Source organism: Melozone crissalis, unplaced genomic scaffold (genome assembly GCF_028551555.1).
Source record: "Melozone crissalis strain CALT ecotype California unplaced genomic scaffold, PUWL_Pcris_2 ptg000035l_1, whole genome shotgun sequence".
Lineage (NCBI taxonomy): Eukaryota > Metazoa > Chordata > Aves > Passeriformes > Passerellidae > Melozone > Melozone crissalis.
Genome location: NW_026535813.1, coordinates 1,986,593 through 2,004,309, shown reverse-complemented (window position 1 = coordinate 2,004,309; position 17,717 = coordinate 1,986,593). Strand labels below are relative to the sequence as shown.

General features: G+C 43.0%; 1 protein-coding gene across 2 annotated transcripts in view; it reads left to right on the top strand.

Moving 5' to 3' along the window:
• LOC128941418 (secretory carrier-associated membrane protein 1-like) overlaps positions 1-17,717 on the top strand; it is an 82,569-nt gene that overhangs the window by 38,770 nt on the left and 26,082 nt on the right. For both annotated transcript variants that reach the window (XM_054283175.1, XM_054283174.1), the window contains 2 exons: positions 12,473-12,571; positions 12,844-12,955. In XM_054283175.1, the coding sequence (XP_054139150.1) occupies positions 12,473-12,571; positions 12,844-12,955 (211 nt within the window). The remainder of the gene's footprint in view (positions 1-12,472; positions 12,572-12,843; positions 12,956-17,717) is intronic.

Genomic DNA, 17,717 nt, shown 5'->3' with positions numbered 1-17,717 from the left:
ATGAGGGGCCAGGGTTACCTAATACAACCCCAGGGGTATAAAAGGTGGTGTTATGAACAAAAATTTCGTTAATATTTTTTTTGTGAGAAAAAGTTACAAAAAGGCAGCCAGATCACTGTCCCTGCCAAAGTTCTGCGTGTTTTGTTATTGTAATCACGGGTCATTGTGGCTAATTGCTCCTTTTGTATTAGCAGAGCCTTGCCCGAGGCTAAGTTGTACTTTTCCCAGAATAGTGAAGACACCTGAGAGGGTGGGGGGGGGTTATGCAAAGTGACTCCAGGACCAGCATGCTGTGTGGGTCCCCCGCTCTGAATGTACTGAGAAAACCCCCAAAACAACGAGCCAAATAAGAGTTGAGAGACTGGAGTGATGTCTGGATGTGAGGAGCGGAGTGCTGGGCCTGCAGAGATTCTGGAAACCTTCATTGTTCCTCACCCTGTCTTCGAGAGCCCCCGGGCCAGGTCTGGGAGGAAGCGAGACTCAGACCAAACCAACATCTGACGGGAAAACCACGCCCTAAAGGCTCCCACGAGGACGTGATTCCCCAGCTCTGCCCCTAGTGGACAAAGCTGTGCTTGTCCTCCTCCTCTGAGTCGCCCTGGGAGACACGTCGGGAGACTGCAGCCCCGCCGACCTGCCCAATCCTGAGCTGATCACTTTTAATAAAGGCATTAAAAAGGAGAAGAAGTCTCCTGGCCCTGTTTATTTCAGGTGGAGCAGCCATTTTGTGCATGAGCACATGGGGTTTAGTTTCACGCTACCAGCGCTGCTCTTCTATTTCCTTATTAAGTCCTCTGTTGTATTTTAAGGTTTAATAAACCTTTGAAATTTTTAAAGTGAGCAGTCATTTCTCACAGTGAGGGTCCTTCCCAGTGAGATCGGGTGTTGATAAGGTCCCAGTGCAATGGCCGCTCTTACAAGCAAAGCCTCACTCATGGTAGGAGAAGCAGTAAAAGACAGAACTCCATGGTGGCAGCGAATTCTTCCCACAGTAACCGCAACCATCTCCCCTCCTACCTGAGAGAGAGAGCGAGCCTGCATGTGCGCAAAGAGATGAGCCTAGCCCCTCACTCCCCAGCCAAAATTTCTCAGTATCTCTGCACTTTGCTAGAGAAAGCCTCAGAGCTAAGACTGCAGCCAGCTGTGCTCTTCTCCCTCTTTCTCCTCACAGCCACATCTTTTGTCTCTCTTAAGTATCATCATTATCATCTCTTAGGCAACAAATGTGAGAAAATTCCCTGAGGTAAAGAAAAAAAAGGAAAAAATCCTAACCCCCAACACTGGTACAGCTATGGTTTGGATTTAGTATGAGAATAATCACACTGACATTTTGATTGTTGATAAGTAGTGCTTACCCTAAATTTTTCAGTGTCTCATGCTCTACCAGTGGGCAGGTGCACAAGAAACTTTGAGGGAACATGGCCAGGACAGCTGACCTGAACTGGACAAATGGATATTCTCTTCTATAGAATGTCATACTCAGTATATAAACTGGGTGGAACTGGCCAGTGTAATGGGTTAAAACTTTAAGTTTGTTCATCAAAACTGACAAAGTTATTCCAGTAAGACTGTTGCACCACCTCTAGTTTGTTTAAGTAAATTTCCAGACTTTAAAGGATAAGGAAGGTGAAACCAAAAGACAATAGGTTTCACAAACATTTGTTTATCTGTTTAGTAAACTGTTAATATGGGTGGGGGGTTTGCTATGATTGAAAACACAGTATCAGCTTATCTGCTCAGTAAACCTAGGATTCCAGGAACTCAGCAGGTTGAGCCTAAAAATTCCAGGAATCAGACAAAGGAAAATTACCAACCTTCATCTTCAGACCCCGGGAGGTGGACTATGACCACCTAAACACAAAAGAAGAATACGCAGAGTACTGCACATCAGCCCGGAAGAAGGACTGTATAAGAACTCCACGGAAAATCAGAAGAGTGCGGCAGTGTTAGGGCGGAGACTCTCCTGTCGCCCAGCGCGCCCGGGGCGCTGACTTTGCGTATTATCGCTTGCTCTATCAATTAATAAATTTCATTTTATTTGGACTTATTAGTCGGTGATTCATTCCCCACCGCAACTAACCTATAACAGCCAGAAGCCACGAATCGTTACTCAGAGACAGGATGGGCATTGATCAGTAGGTGGTGAGCAACTGTTTTGCATCACTTGTTTTCCTTGGGTTTTATTTCTCTTTTCCTCGCCGTTACTCGTATTATCATTATTATAATTATTATAATATTTTATTTAAATTATTAAACTGCTCTTATCTCTGCCCATGAGGTTTAGGTTTTTGTCTGATTCTCCTCTCCACCCAGAGGAGTGTTGGGGGAGGTTAGATTGAGTGAGTGGGGGTGTGATACTTAGTTGCCAGATGGGCTTAAACCATGACAACAGGCTCTTACCTAGGGATGTGTATCATGGACAGCAATTCTATCAGCATATAGGTTGCCAGCTAGCATATAGTGGAATTTCCGCAGAATTGTGAATCCCGATAATCTTGTACATAATGCGTTAGTTATATTAATCTCATCTATCATATATGCTGTTGGCTAGCATGTTTCATTATGTATCTCTAATGAGATTTCTGATGGGTTCCTTTATTCTTAAGCATACATGCATGTTCCACTCATTAGCAGCACTGTAGGCTATTTGGACAAAGTGTCTTTCAAGGATAGGTATATCTTAATACATTGTTCAAATATTTTCTAGCCTGCCAATCCACCTTTAAATACTATTACAGGTGTCTGTGAAGGGCTACTGGAGTCCTTACTGGAGACTGTGGGTGTGAAAAATGTGTATTATATGATTGGCTTTTTGCAAATATTAAAATGGATATTATATGTGTTTTGTTAGAAAGTTATGCTGTGTTAATTTTCTTAAGTAGTGTGTTAAATATAGTTTTAGGTTATAACATAATGTTAAACTAGAAACTATGCTATTCAAGATATTTTTTTTAAAGAGAGGACTCCCACCAAGATAGCAGCCACAGGACACCTAAATCTTTCAGAGAAAAAGAATTTATTGCTCTCCTATCAGAAGAAACTAACTTCTTCCCACCTTGCTCAGCCCTGAAGATGCTGTCAGGATTAAGAGGAAGAAGTTGACACTGACCAGACAGAATCCTGTGTTTGAATGGAATTTATGCACCATGTATGAGGTGTATGAATATGTAACAGGCTATTGTTTTTAAGGGTTAATCCTCTGTTAACATGTGTCCTTTTTCGGGCTTATTTTGTCCAGAAAAAGGTACCCAGACTGTCTGTAACTCTTTCTTTTTATTGTCTCGTATTGTCCTAAATCCTAATTGTCCAAATTTTTGTTACTCTAATTATATTACTATTTTTATAACCATTTCATTACTATAAACGTTTAAAATTTTAAAACAAGTGATTGGCGTTTTTCACAGTGGGCAATATTGTTTATTAGTCTAGCAGGCAGCTGTAAGACTCCAAAACTCACTCAATAAAAAGGTTGTCGCAGTCGAGGCGGTCACGACACAAAGCAGAGACCACAAAGCAGTCTCAGTTGGCAACACTTTATTAATGAACATGGCTGATCTTTTATACACTTTCCAGTTGTTTACCCTTCTTCTACCTTAACTATTGGCCACAATAAATCAATACCATGCTATTGGTGAAAAGTTATAGTGACTCCACCTAACTTTCTAAAAATGCTTCCGTCCAGCTGCAGAGTGCTCTTATCTTTCTTCTCTTCATCTCCTTGGTTACAGCTTTGGAGAAAGCTCCTTATCAGTTTCTTCTTACTTCTCGGCTTCTTCTCGCTCCTTTAGCTAACAGGCCTGCTGTTAGCCCCTTCCACAAAGGCTTATGGTTTTTGATGTACCCTGAGTTAGACACGCAGAAGAAATACCAACAAGATAGTCTCAAGAGATCAAGACAAAAAAAAACCGTTAGTGGCAACTTCAGAAAATCAGAGAACTTTGGCAAAAGTTTAGAGCAGCATTCAATCAACACAAAACATTTCACAAAGCATTAACTAAGCCCATTCAACTTAGCAAACTCCAAGCCTATCCAATTTTATGTTACTCAGAACTCCACAAAGAGGGAATTAGAAGAAGGAGAAAGAGAGAAACGATGTCAAAAAGAACAAATATACCTACCACTCCTAGTTTCCAGTGGTGTCTCAGCTGATATAAAATCCAAGGAAAGGTAGGATCAAGACATTCTTGCTTCGTGTTCTTGATTAAGTACCCTTTGACTTTCCTGGCCCTTCCCCCAGGTGAGAATTCTGGTCATCTGGTCACTCAGAAGGTGGGTTAGGGGCTCCAGAGGCAGGGTGTAGAGCATTGTCTCCTGTGTGCCAGTGATTGGCAGCCACTGCGGGGGTGGTGTATGCAAGGCAGGGCATTGCCTCCCCAGGGCAAGGCCCTACCTGCACATTCCCCCACACACATGCCCAAATTGTTTTGAGCCAGCAATCCTTCCAGTCTCTCACAGCAGCTTCTTAGCAATTATGCATTCAAAGTTACTGTTACCTTAGCCATAGAGCTACATGGGGGCTTTTGCAGCATTGTTCTAGCCTACAATGCATAATGCATTTTTGTTCAGTAGCTATTACTTTGGTACAGGGTTTGTATTTCATGTTTAAATCAGATGATAAGACTCTTGATGGCTGTCTAGTTTTTATAGGAGTTGTCATACAAGAGACCTTTGTCCTCATCACAGAACGCTCCAACATAAGGAATAGCAATACTGACAGTCTTTAACCGACTTTGTGTGTCTTTGTCTGGGTTTGAAAGACAGGTCTCTGCTAAGGAAAGCAGGACTCTCCCTAGGAATGGAAAATATGACCCCTTTCCCTCTGAATTATTATAACTTTGAAATTATGGGGTTTTCAGGCAAAGATATGGGAAAAGGAATAACAGTTCTTTACTAGTGTGTGTATGTATAACAAGGCAAATAAACAACAACAATGGCAACAACAACAAACAGAACCAGAAACCCAGTAACAGCCTTCTCTCAGCTGTCAAGCACTTTCTGCTTTGGTGTAGGGATGGTCACAGCTGGCAGGGACGCTGGTGGCTCCCAGCCGGGCAGGGTAGGTGCAATGATTCCCTCGCGGCTGTATGGGGCGCTGTGGCATGAATTCAGTTATCTCATGTGGTAATGGCGGACGTGCCAGTGAAACGGATGGAAAAGGGGCTTCCTTTACAAACTTCCAGGGGCAATCAATCCCGGTGCCCCCTCTGGGTAGTGAAAGGAGCTGTAGCAGGAACCTCAGAAACAGCAAGCTGGAATGGCAGGGACGAGCAAAACCTCAGAGTGGTAGGTGAGATGTATCAGAAACTGGGCAGCTGTAGCTGGAACCATAGGGTGTCCTGGCAGGCAGGGGGTGTGGGGCCTACAGTGTTATGAACAAAAAATCAGTTGATTTTTTTCTGTGAGAAAAAAAGTTACCACTACTGCTGGGCTGCTGCCTGTGTTATGGTAATTACAGGTCGTTGTCGTTAATGGTTGTTTTTGTATCAGTAAAAGCCCTGGCTAGGGCGAGGTAATGGCCCTTCTCTGACACAGTGAAGGGTGGGAACCTTCCCGAACAGTGAGGAGAAGAGACCTGAGAGGGGGGGGGTTATGCAAAGTGACTCCAAGGACCAGAATGCTTTGTGGGACCCCCGACTCCAAACCCACAGAGAAACCCCCAAAACAACGAGCCAAATAAGAGTTGAGAGACTGGAGTGATGTCTGGACGTGAGGAGCCGAGTGCTGAGCCTGCAGAGATGCGGAACACCTTCGGAGCCTCTCGCCCTGACCATGGGAGTCGACCCTGGCGGTGAGACCAGGCTGACTGGGTGGGAGGGGCAACAACTGGAAGGGATCAGCAGGCCCTAAAAGCTCCCACGAGGACCTGATCCCCAGCTCTGCCCCTAGTGGACAAAGCTGTGCATATCCTCCTCCTCTGAGTCGCCCTGGGAGACGACGGGAGACTGCAGCCCTGCCGAGCTGCCCAATCCTGAGCTGATCACTTTTAATAAAGGCATTAAAAAGGAGAAGAAGTCTCCTGGCCCTGTTTATTTCACAGTGTAGCAAAAAAAAAAAAACCCAAACCCAGAGCAGTGGCAGAGGAACAGCAGGGGCAGTGCAGCGGCAGCCCAGCTGCCAAACACGACAGAGAGAGGCTCCCTGGGAGGGGGAAAGGGTTCAGGATCCTGGGGTTTCCCCTGAGTAACCTGAGCAGATGGTGAAAGTCCCTTTTTTTACTGAGGTAGGGTGTTAATAAGTTCCAAGTTCAGTGGCTGCTCTCACAAGCAAAGGCTCACCCACGGCAGAAGAAGCAGGACAGGGCTACGCTCTGGCAGCAGCGGCGAATTCCCCTCCCAATTAGCAGCAACTCCGCTATCTCCCCTGAAACCTAGAGAGCAGGAGAAAGCTTGGAGATGCACCCAACCCCTTCCCCCAGGCCAAATCTTGCAATATCTCTGCTCTTCCCAGAGAAACCCCCAGGTAGAGAGAGCAGCCAGCTGCACCCGTCCCCTGTGCCCTGAGCTGTGGCAACTTCTTTTGTCTCTCTTAAATACCTAGTTGTTATTGTTCCTTAGCAACAAAATGGGAGAAAATTCCCTGAGAGAAAGAATCAAAAGGAAAAATTCCTAAAACCCAACAGTCTTCATCCTAGAATAATGAGTAATCCTTTTTTATGATGAAAAGCTTAAATCACGAAATATTTTTGAGGAATGAGACTTCTCTGATATTTCAGCATTCTGTTAGGAGTTGATATGAAAGATGGAAAGATGATTTTGAAATGTTGCACTATTATACACAGATGTGATAGATGAATAATGTGATGGTTGACTCTCACAATTAAAAGGCAAATATCATGTACATATGTTAAGAGAAGTTTTATAGACTTATAGTTATGTTTTGCCCTCCCCCTCCCCCCCCCGCATTGTTATCAGGAGGTGGACTGGGTTTGGGACATGTGGGAGGGCCAGCTTGTTACTTGTAATATATGTTAGAAATAATTAATGCTATAAAAGAATGTATTTTATAAAGATTGTGAAATCCAAACAAGTCTCTGACCACAAACAGCCTGAGAGGCGGATGTCTATTCAGACTCCAAAATTCCTGGAGTCGGGGCTAGATAATGATCAGCATTTAGCCCAAGAATAGACGTACCCAGAGCGATGATCACCGCGATGATCACCGTTATCCTGAGTCATCCGAAGATGCCTAAGAGCAATCATTGCCCTGTGGATAACATCGATCAAGATAGCCAACGCCAGGAAGATACATGTGAATACGCGACTTCCTGGGATTCGATCAACGCTGGCTATCAACCAGGAGACAGTCTTTGTCCAGCTCTGCACAGTGAAAGAACCAACTATGAATGTGAAGAGTTACAAAAGAAACTGGGACTCCTTCACCTCGGGCACAATAAACTGTATAAAACATCTCAGCTAGAAGCGACTCTCATGAATGAGAAGGGATTCAATGCAACAGAAGTCAGATCCAGGTTCACCCAGCGCTGATCTCGGGCTCGACGCTGTCTCTTTGGCTGTGGGGGTTTTGAGGACCATATTTTGGTCACAGAAAAAGATAAATAAATATTTTCACATTTCTGATAATTTGGCTTTTGATTGATCATTTATAACATTACTGAAGTGAAACGCGGAATTAATAGACTCCCCAACCTGATGTAGTTAGGAAGTAGTTATGTCAGCACTTGGCACAAGCGAGATAGCTCTCATGAAACCTTGTGCCCCGAGCCCTGGTCTGATCCTCATCTTTATTCACAAAGATGTTCCATATGCATTACTTTGCACAACCTTTCAATGCATGTTCAGCCCCTGGCCCCGCCTGTCCTAGCCTTGCATGGTAATTAGATCCACGCCCTTCTGAGCATGCATTGTTTGCTGTGGTGTTCACACGGGGGTCTTTGGTGGTCTCTGAGGCCAAAGGCTGTGGTCTTCATGATTGAACTTTTGAACTTTTCTCCTTTGTGCACGCGCTTTGGTCCCTTGGTGCTTATCTGAGTATGTCTGTCGGTCTTGTTGAGCTTGGAGACAGAGGAGCCTCTTTCTCTATGTTTCTTGCATTCCTTGGTCTTCTCACGGTTTTGTTCTTTATCGCAAGAAGCTTCAGAAATGTTTCATTTTTCTATGCCCTTTGTACCATGGCAGAGATTTCTTAAGTAAAAGGCTAAAATTCAACACACAAGTCTACAAGCTATAATTTAAATCCGTAAATCATATTGCTAACTTGAGTGAACCACCAAAGCCTCCATTTCATTACTATGACAACATCTGACCTCCAATCAAGATTTAAGGACATACACCCCACCACTGGACAGCAAAGAAGGAGTCGATGGACAGAACTTTGGGAGGGGCTAAAGGGTTAAAAGGCCAAATCGCCATTGTGTGGATGAGCACGTGGTGGGAAAAATCCTTTGCTCCCAGCCCAGTAATATTTTCTCTATTCAGTCATATATTATATTTTTGCTAAGGTTTTAATAAACCTTTTAAATTTTTGAAAGTGAGTATCATTTCTTGCACAGAGGTGGAGTTTGCTCAGGCATGATGCTTTCTCCTCTGTGCATTCCAAAAGATGGTTGGTGTATTGGCTTTCCACTACAAGGTTTTGGTATCTGGGGAGTACCAGGGTGGCTTCTGTGAAAAGCTGCCAGAAGTCAGAGCCAATACCAGACGACTTCAAGACAGACCCACCACTGGCCAAGGCCAGGCCAATCAGCAATGGTGGTGTGATTTCCCACTCTTAAGGGGAAGGGAGCACCCAAGATTCATAGATGCTCGCGGTTGAAAGGAATGATGAAAGCCAGAGGGTCTGCAAAAGCTTGCATCATTTTATTAGTTAATTACATACTTAGCATGGAATAGGTATGTTAGTCCCTGACCTACTATGTAAACACATGGCAGTGGGTTTTGGATAAAGGGGTAGAGAAGACAGAAAGAGATTAATTATAGAGGGAGGGAAGGGAAGGGAAGAAGGAAGTTGTCTTATATAGCACAAGTACTATTATCAATATAGTGCACAGATTTCATAGCCTCAGATTTTCCTACCTCCTCAATGTTTCTCGTAGGCAGCTCCTCTGAGCACTGCCTGTTCCTGATCCTTGCAGCAGCTATCTAACTCCTCCAACTCCCCTTCCCATCAGTCCACTCTTTTATACCACTAGTTCTTATTTGCTACAGGTGTTGCTTGTTATCATCTGGCCTGCTCCTAATGTTTAGTAATAGGGTCCAGCTGCAACTTGTTGGGAGATAAGATTACATTCTACATTACCCATACTGTGTCCTCCTACAGGGAGGGAACATCACATCACCAGTCCTGGCTATTAATGTTTGAGACACACACAGTAGCCCCCTTATCTTTCAAGCTTCTACAGATGGTAGTGCCTCCGGGATAGCATATTTGGGGGGGGGGGGGGGGGGGGGGAGGGATTGCTGCACAAGAGCAGCTGTGAGAGGAGTGCGAATATGTGAGAGAAACAACTGCTAACACCAAGGTCAGTGGAGAAGGAAGGGGAGGAGGTGCTCCAGGCACTAGAGCAGATTCCCCTGCAGCCTGTGATGAAGACCATTGTGGGGCAAGTTTTCTCCATGTACCCCATGGAAATTAATGGTGGAGCAGCCTGTGGAGGACTCCGTACCAGAGCAAGTGGATGTGCCCAGAAGAGGTTGCGACCCTGTGGGAAGCCCATGCTGGAGCAGGCTCCTAACAGGACCTGTGACCCTGTGGTGGACAGTAGTGTTTTGACCTTGGCTGGGTGCCAGGTGCCCTGTAAGCCAGGGCATCCGCCTGCTCTGGCATGGAGCTCCTCCACAGGCTGTAGGTGGATCTCTGCATCCCTGTGGATCTCCATGGGCTGCCAGGGCACATCTTCTTCACCATGAGCTGCAGAAGAATCTCAGCTCTGGGGCCTGGAGCACCTCCCCCTCCTCTTTTTTCACTGATCTTGGTATCTGCAGAGCTGTTCTTCTCAGATGTTCTCACCCTGGTCTTCTCTGGCTGCAATTACAACTGCGCAACAACTTTTCTTTCTTCTTAATGATGTTATCACAGAGGCTTTCCTACCATTGCTAATTGGCCCAGCCTTGACCAGCTGCACGTCCATCTTTGGAGCCACCTGGGATTGGCTCTGCCAGACATGAAGGAAGCTTCTAGTAGCTTCTCACAGAAGCGACCCCTGTAGCCCCCCTGCTACCAAAAATCAGGCCCTGCAAACCCAATACAGCCACAAGGGCTTATTGCTGACTCATGGACAGTTTGTTGTACACCAGTGCCCCCAGGTCCTTTTCTGCAGTGCTACTTTCCAGCAGGTCACCCCTCACTTGTACTGGTGCCTGGGGTTATTCCTACCCAGGTGCAAGACCCTGCATTTTCCTTTGTAGACTTTCAGAAGCTTTTTCTGTCCATCTCTCCAACCTGTTGAGATCTTTCTAAATGTCAGCACAGCACTCTGGGGTATTGGCCACTCCTCCCAGCTTTGTATCATCAGTGGACTTGCTGAGGAGGCATCTACCCCTTCATCCAAGTCTTTGATGAACAAGTTAAACAATACTGAGCCCAGCATTGAATCTTGGGGCGCACCACTAGTGACAGGCCTCCAACTAGACTGCAACTGATCCCAACACTCTTGTCCTAGGGTGGTGTTATGATGCTTGCATTCCCATTCATGTGTTCTGTTAATGTTAGATATTATGTTCTGTACCTTTAAGACTGGCTCTGAACAGTGAAAGTTTTGTTTTGGGTTTCTTATCAGCCTGGCGGGACACAGAGACTGCAGCTTTTGCTTTTTCTGCTTTTGCTTTTTGCTTTGCTCTCTCTCTCTCTTTTGCTTGCTTTGCTTCTGCTTGCTTTTGCTTTTGCTCATTAGCTAGTTTATCTAAACACTCCAAATTTCTTCCTGGACTGTTTCTCCTTTCCTTTTTTTCAACCATTTCGAACCTGCTCTGGACTGGGACCTGGGAAAACCAAGAGTTTGCACCTTGTAGCCTGCAGCAGCTGCCCCAGCGCCGGAGGGACTGAGAACAGAGCGACCACCCCCAAGAGAGACTTTCTGAATTTGTCATCTTTTTTCAGAGTGGTGTCATCCAGTATTGTTCATTTTGTGTGCTGGGGAGTGCTGTGCCTGTTAAATAAACAGGTTCTTTCCACTTCTCTCTGAGGAATTCTTCCCAAACCGGTTGGGTGAGGGGCCCTGTGGGTTTGCTTTCTGGAGGGGCCCTCCTTTGGATATTCTCTACCAAATTTGCCCTAAACCAGGACAAAATCTTGGCACCCAATGTGGGGTGAGAGAGAGAGTGGAAAAACCCTGTTTTGAGTGCATTTTGGTTGCCATTACTCTCTGTTTGTTTAAAGCAGTTAATAGCCATGCTTTCTGAATTCATAATGTCTGTTGGGGTGAAGGCTTGCATGTATTTCTGGTCCCTAAGGTTTTTTGAGATCTTAATACCTCTGTGGTCTGTAGGTTTATTTTCATATCCAGAAATAGTTTTAGTATTGTCCTTAATACATAGTTTTTATAGCAGAGGGGCAGTGACCAGAATAGCTATCCTGCTGGGCTTGGTGGCAATGATTTGTAAGAAGTTTATAAACATGCTGGGGTCTGCTCTGGGTATGAATGGTTCCTGGCTATGGTTATGCATTCAATTTGTTAGAGGAGGAGCAGCAGGGAATGCTGCCTTTCAGATAGTTCTCAATCTACCTCTCTGTCCACTCATCCAACCCACACTTCCTGAGTTTGCCTATGAGGATGCTGTGAGAAAATGCCAAAAGCCTTGCTGAAGTCCAGGTAGACAGTATACACTGCTGTCCCCTCATCTATCCAAGTAGTTGTCTTGTCATAGAAGGCAATAAGCTTGGTTAAGCATAATTTCTCTTCAGTGAATCCATGCTGACTATTGATCACCTTCTTGTCATCCATGGGGATAGACATGGCCTCCAGAGTGAGGTGCTCCATCACTTTTCCAGGGATTCAGGTGAAGCTGAGTGGTCTATAGTTCCCTGGGTCCTCTTTCTTGCCCTTTTTGAATACGGGCACATTGCTTCTCTGGTTAACCTTTGTGAAGTAGATAGCTCTGGAAGACATTATTAATAAATTGTATCATGTTTGAGAATAGGAGCAGATCGCTGTTAAATGCTGCTATTCTTTTAAATAATAACTGTCCTTATTGGCATTCATGTCTGAACAAAATTAAAATTCTTTTTACTTTCTGTTAATCTATAAAATTCCATGTTGTGTTTATGGAAAATAGTGCAGTGTAAAAACAAACAAGTGAAACACTGCATCACAGAGTATATGTTATAACCTAAAAATTATAAGTATTGCACAGAGCATATCAGATTTTCAGTTCCTGGAAAGGAGTTAAGGGGGAATGCACCATCACAATCAGTAAAAGTTCCTTTAAAACAACTGGATTCATTCTTTCAGAGTTAATGAAAAGATGCTTATTAGAATAGGAGATTGTTTCCCTATAATTGTATCTTGTTTTCTTAGCCTCCTCCAGGAAATATGAGAATGACTCATGTACCCAGTACCCAGCCAGCAATAATGAAACCAACAGAAGAATCACCTGCTTACACACAAATTTCAAAGGTTTGTTTATAACTTTCAGGCACTAGGTTCCTTTTAATTATAGTAATATAAATACACATACACTTCTGAAGTTGTGTATGTTATAAATAAACATTGTTTTCCTAATAATTTATGAAAATGAATACTGCCTTTAAGTAATCAGTTACTGCATGAATTTGTGTAATATTAGGTTGATCTTCATAACTGGAGATGTTAAATTTTGGAAAATAGACTTGGAATATTAATTTTGTGTTTGTATGTTTTTAATTGCTAATAATGCTTATTTTGTTCAGGAGCATGCCTTGGCCCAGGCAGAACTGCTAAAGCGTCAAGAAGAAGTGGAAAGAAAAGCAGCTGAATTAGATCGCAAAGAAAGGGAAATGCAGAGTGTAAATCAGCAGGGGGGTATGCATAAAAATGTTTTTTTTTTTTAATTACAGAAATTTCACTTTTTCTTAAAAACTGTTTTAGTTTTACAGTGTTACTGTAGTGAAACAGATCAAAGGGAATTTTATAACCTCCTCAGGAAAAGAAAATTTATTTCCTTTGGAACAATGCAGTGAATAAAAACTGGCCTGTGCAGATTTTCACAGCAAAAATTTTAAATGAGGCCTATGTTACATGTTACTCTCTGCTATCAGCTATTTTTATTCTAGGTTAATATCCAAGTAATACTGTTGAATAGAAATGGAGCAGTTTGAGAAGTAACTTCATAAGTAACATCTCTTTGATTTCTCTTCTGTCAGTATTTATAGCTGTAGGAGAATTTTGCTCCTTTGAAACATTTTTTTATCTTTTGGCTATGTTTCAGACATTATTATATGCTAATTGCAGAAAGATTTATTTTATTATTAATATTCTATTAATTTTTCATATGTTGCTTTGTAACCCATAGTTAAGATCTGTATCTCATTTTGCCACAACATTTAAGTAACCTTCAGTTTTTATACTGCAATTTCACATATGGAATTTACATCCTCTTAACTGAAGATACTTTGCTAGAATTAGATCTACTGGAAAAATTTTAGACTGAAATTAAAAAACCTCAAACAAACCAAAACACCATGCAAGGTTGACTTTGCATGTTCTTTTCACTTGTATCTAGAAATCTGACTGTTGTATTTCCACATGTGCTGAGATGTTTTTGCTGCTGTGGTTATTGGAATATACAGCAGCACAATTCCAGATTGCAAGACCACTTAGTAATTCAAATTCTTAGAAACTTTATGCCACTCATCTGCTAGGATCTGGGAATAAGGAATAGCTGTTCTTCTAAGGAAAAGAATCATGATGATATTGTCCCTACATTAAACAATTTTTATTTTCTCAGTATTTATTCTTTTCAATGTCTCTATTAAATCTCTGTACCTCTTCTCCCAGATAATTTTTTGCTTGCTTGCTTTTTATTCTTCTTCTCCATATATTGCTCTTCATCTAATTTCACTGACTTATATTGATGATCTGAATTGATCACTTGTCTCTTTCAGGCTTCAGGGACAGTCTTGTTCATCTATATCATAGGAAACAACTCTGATACTGCATGCATGTTTCATGATATTTCTAAAATGGATATTTAGTGTTTTATTATGTTGCAGTTGTCTCCTAATTTTGGCCAGAACAGAGTTAATTTTTCTTTTCTGCAGTAATGTGGCTGTGGGAGTGTCTAGGAGGTTATTCCATACTACCTTATGTCATTTGCCAGGGGTAGGGGAAAAGGACTTTCTCTCTTGCTTCTGAGAAGAAGGGTGCTCCTTCCACGGGGAAAAAGCATGGCTGGTAAAATGGTTGGTATTGCCACAGACTTTCTGTGTAAATAGTTTCTTTGTCTTATACCTTTTTTTATTACCATTGTTGCTGTTACTGTTCATTTTCTTATCTCATTGCTGTTTCCAGTAAATTGTTTTTCTCAACCTGTCATCTTTGCCTTTTGTGCTTACTAGAGGGGGAAGGGAAGCGAGTGCTGTCATGGTTACAGTGGGAGCACTGAACTGGGGAATATCATTCCTAAACCATGACAAGTTGTTCACATCCAAGTGCTTGGAGAGTCCATGAAGAATCTAAAGGATTCTTTGGGAAGGTTGAATAGGGAAGAGAGAGCTCTGAAAGCTTGAAAGAGAATATTGGGGTTTTGCCAAATGACTGCATAAAAGGTACTGCACATGAGAAATTGTATGTTATGAATGAGGAGAACAATATTCCTTTCCTTCTGATTTTTTTCTTGTCACACTCATGCAAACTCCTTTGGAAACATTTTAGAGATACTTTGATTGGACGACAAAGTCTTTTGCAATAGTACTCCAGCTATTTGCATTCAAGCTGCTGGCTGCACATTTAGGACACTTGTCATATGCAACTGACAAAAATGAAAAGATCTTCAAGCTGGTAGGTCTGCTCAGCAATAGGTCTAGGGAGGTGATTCTCCCCCTCTACTCTGCTCTTGTAAGACCCCACTTGGACTACTGCACCCAGCCCTGGGGCCCCCAACATAAGAAGGATGGGGACCTGGTGCTGTTGGAGCAAGTCTAGAGGAGGCCACGAAGATGCTCAGAGGGCTGAAGCACCTCTGCTATGGAGACAGGCTGAGAGTTGGGGCTGTTTAGCCTGGAGAAGAGAAGGGTCCATGAAGACCTTTTAGCAGCTTTCCAGTACCTAAAGGGGGCCAACAAGAGAGCTGGAGAGGGACTTTTCACAAGGGTATGTTGTAAGCGGACAAGGGGAAATAGCTTTAAACTGAAGGAGGGTAGGTTTAGATTAGATAGTAAAAAGAAATTTTTTACCAAAAGTGGGGTCAGGCACTGGGACAGTTGCCCAGAGAAGTTGTAGATGAGTGTAGTGAGTTGACCTTGGCCAGGTGCCCGGTGCCCACTAACCCACTGTATCACTCCCTTTCCCAGTGGAACAGGGGAGACAATAAGATGGAGAACAAACAGTGGGTGAGATAAGGGAGTTTTATTACCATGAAAGAAAGAAAGAAGTGAGTCTGTGTGCACATAAGCGAAGGAAAAAGTCCATCTCTACTTCCCATCAGCAGCGATGATTGGACACTTCCTGGGAAGCAGGGCTTCAGCACTTGTGATTGTTCCTCCAGGAAGGCAAACATTGAAAACTCACGAATACCCCTCCTTCCTCCTCCCTCCCTTAGCTTTATATATCTGAGCTGACATTATATGGTTGTGTCCCCTCCCAGGATTTTGCCCACTCATCCCTTTGATGGGGGAAGGAATGTCAGAGGGACAGCCCTACCCAGCAGTAGGCAAAACACTGGTCTGTTAACACCTGTCAGCTACTAATGCAAAGCACAGCACTGTGAGGGCTGTGAACTTTATCTCAGTCAGACCCAATACAATGCCCCATCCCTGGAGACATTCAAGGCCAGGTTGGAAGGGGCTTTGAGCAACCTGGTCTAGTGGAAGGCATCACTGCTCATTTCAGGGGGCTGGAGCTAAATGATCTTGAAGGTCTCTTCCAACCCAAACCATTCTATGGTGTCCTCAGTTTTCAGTTTCTACGCAGTATTGCACTTGAGTTTATGTAAGGACCTGATAATAAGAAAAATGCCTCAAAAATTGCTTAGTCATTGTGTCTACTTATCATAATCTCTTTTAACACCTGAAGACTATGTGCGGGATGGACTGTGAGCTGACTTGAGGTCCAGAAAAAGAAGGGCAAAAACTGTGCTAAATCAGGAGGCGAGAGAGAGAGGTGTCGCCATCATATTTTCTGAAAAATCCCTTCCTGGGAAGCTGAGAAACCCCAGAGAAAAATGAAAACAATAATTATCTGATCTTCTTCTGTGTTTTGCTGCTTTGGAATGTGGTTTGGACATTGTTTACCAACTGGTCATTGTTTGATTGGTTTCATGTGAATTGTTTTGACTTAATGACCAATCATGGTCCAGCTGTGTCGAGGCTCTGGTGAGTCACGAGATTTTTATTAGTATCTTCTTAAGCCTTCTGTAAGTATCCTTTCTCTATTCCTTAGTATAGTTTAGTATAGCATAATATAATATAATATAATATAATAATAAATTAGCCTCCTAAGAACATGGAGTCAGATTCATCATTTCCTTTCTGCCATGGGGGACCCTGAAAATACCACAGAGAGGGACAAAAACTCTGCCCTTTGCCTCCTCACCCTGCTGCCTGCTAAAGCCTTTTTACAGCTGTGAAAACAACCTGAAGCCTCCCAGAGCTGAGACACTGCCAGCCTGGGGAACACCCTTTCCTCCTCCCGCCCCCCCCCCCCGCCCCCATCCTGCATCTTTGGAGTGACCAGCACAAGTGGATCGGAGCCACGCATGAGCTGTAGGGACCATGCATTGCATCTGCATTTCAGAAGGCATTCCAGCTAAGCTGTCAACTCCAAATGCAGATAAACTACTTCAAGTGGCAGGGGAAAAAAAAGGCAAAAAGTGCTTGCCCCCCCCCCCCCCAGCAGAAAAGTAGCTGTGTATTGTAAACTATCCTATGCTTTTAAAATAATCTTCGCTTTTTCCAACTTTTCTCTACTTTTTCCCTTTTTTTCTCTTAGCCTCTTTTACAGTTAATAAAGTGAAAATATCATTTTTTTGGTATCAACATTTAACTTTATTTGAGTTTTTATCTCATTTCAGGGAATATTCAAACCTGAAGCTCTTTCTGCAGTTCACAGAGAGCTCTCTCTGCTCCTCTGCCATTAAACAGATTGTAACATCTTATTAATGTGTGCTGCTTCCTTTTTCAGCTAGTTCATTTTGGCATGCCTGAAAATCCCTTCCTGGGGTTGCATGAAGCTAGTTTGTGGGTAACTGCATTCATAGTGTAGGCGTGCCAATAATGTTATGTTAATAGGCCTTGAGATGGTAACTTGTGTGGAATGAAAAAACTCAGCTAGGTTTTTGCTTATCAAGATACAGTCTTGGAATATGAGTATCCAACATGTATTTAGAAAAAGGCCACTTGGTTTTTGATCTTAAACCAACTCATCAATCTATCTTTCAGTCTTAGTTGAAAATTTTGAAACTTGTGCCACAGGGATGTGAAGACACATCAGATAACATTCTTCATTAAGAATTTGAACCATTATAAGATGTCTGATTTTTATGTGACTGTCTTGAAACTGTCAGTCCTGAAAGAAGTAACCATATACTGCAGAATGAAGATCTGAATTATTATCAGATATGTTTCAT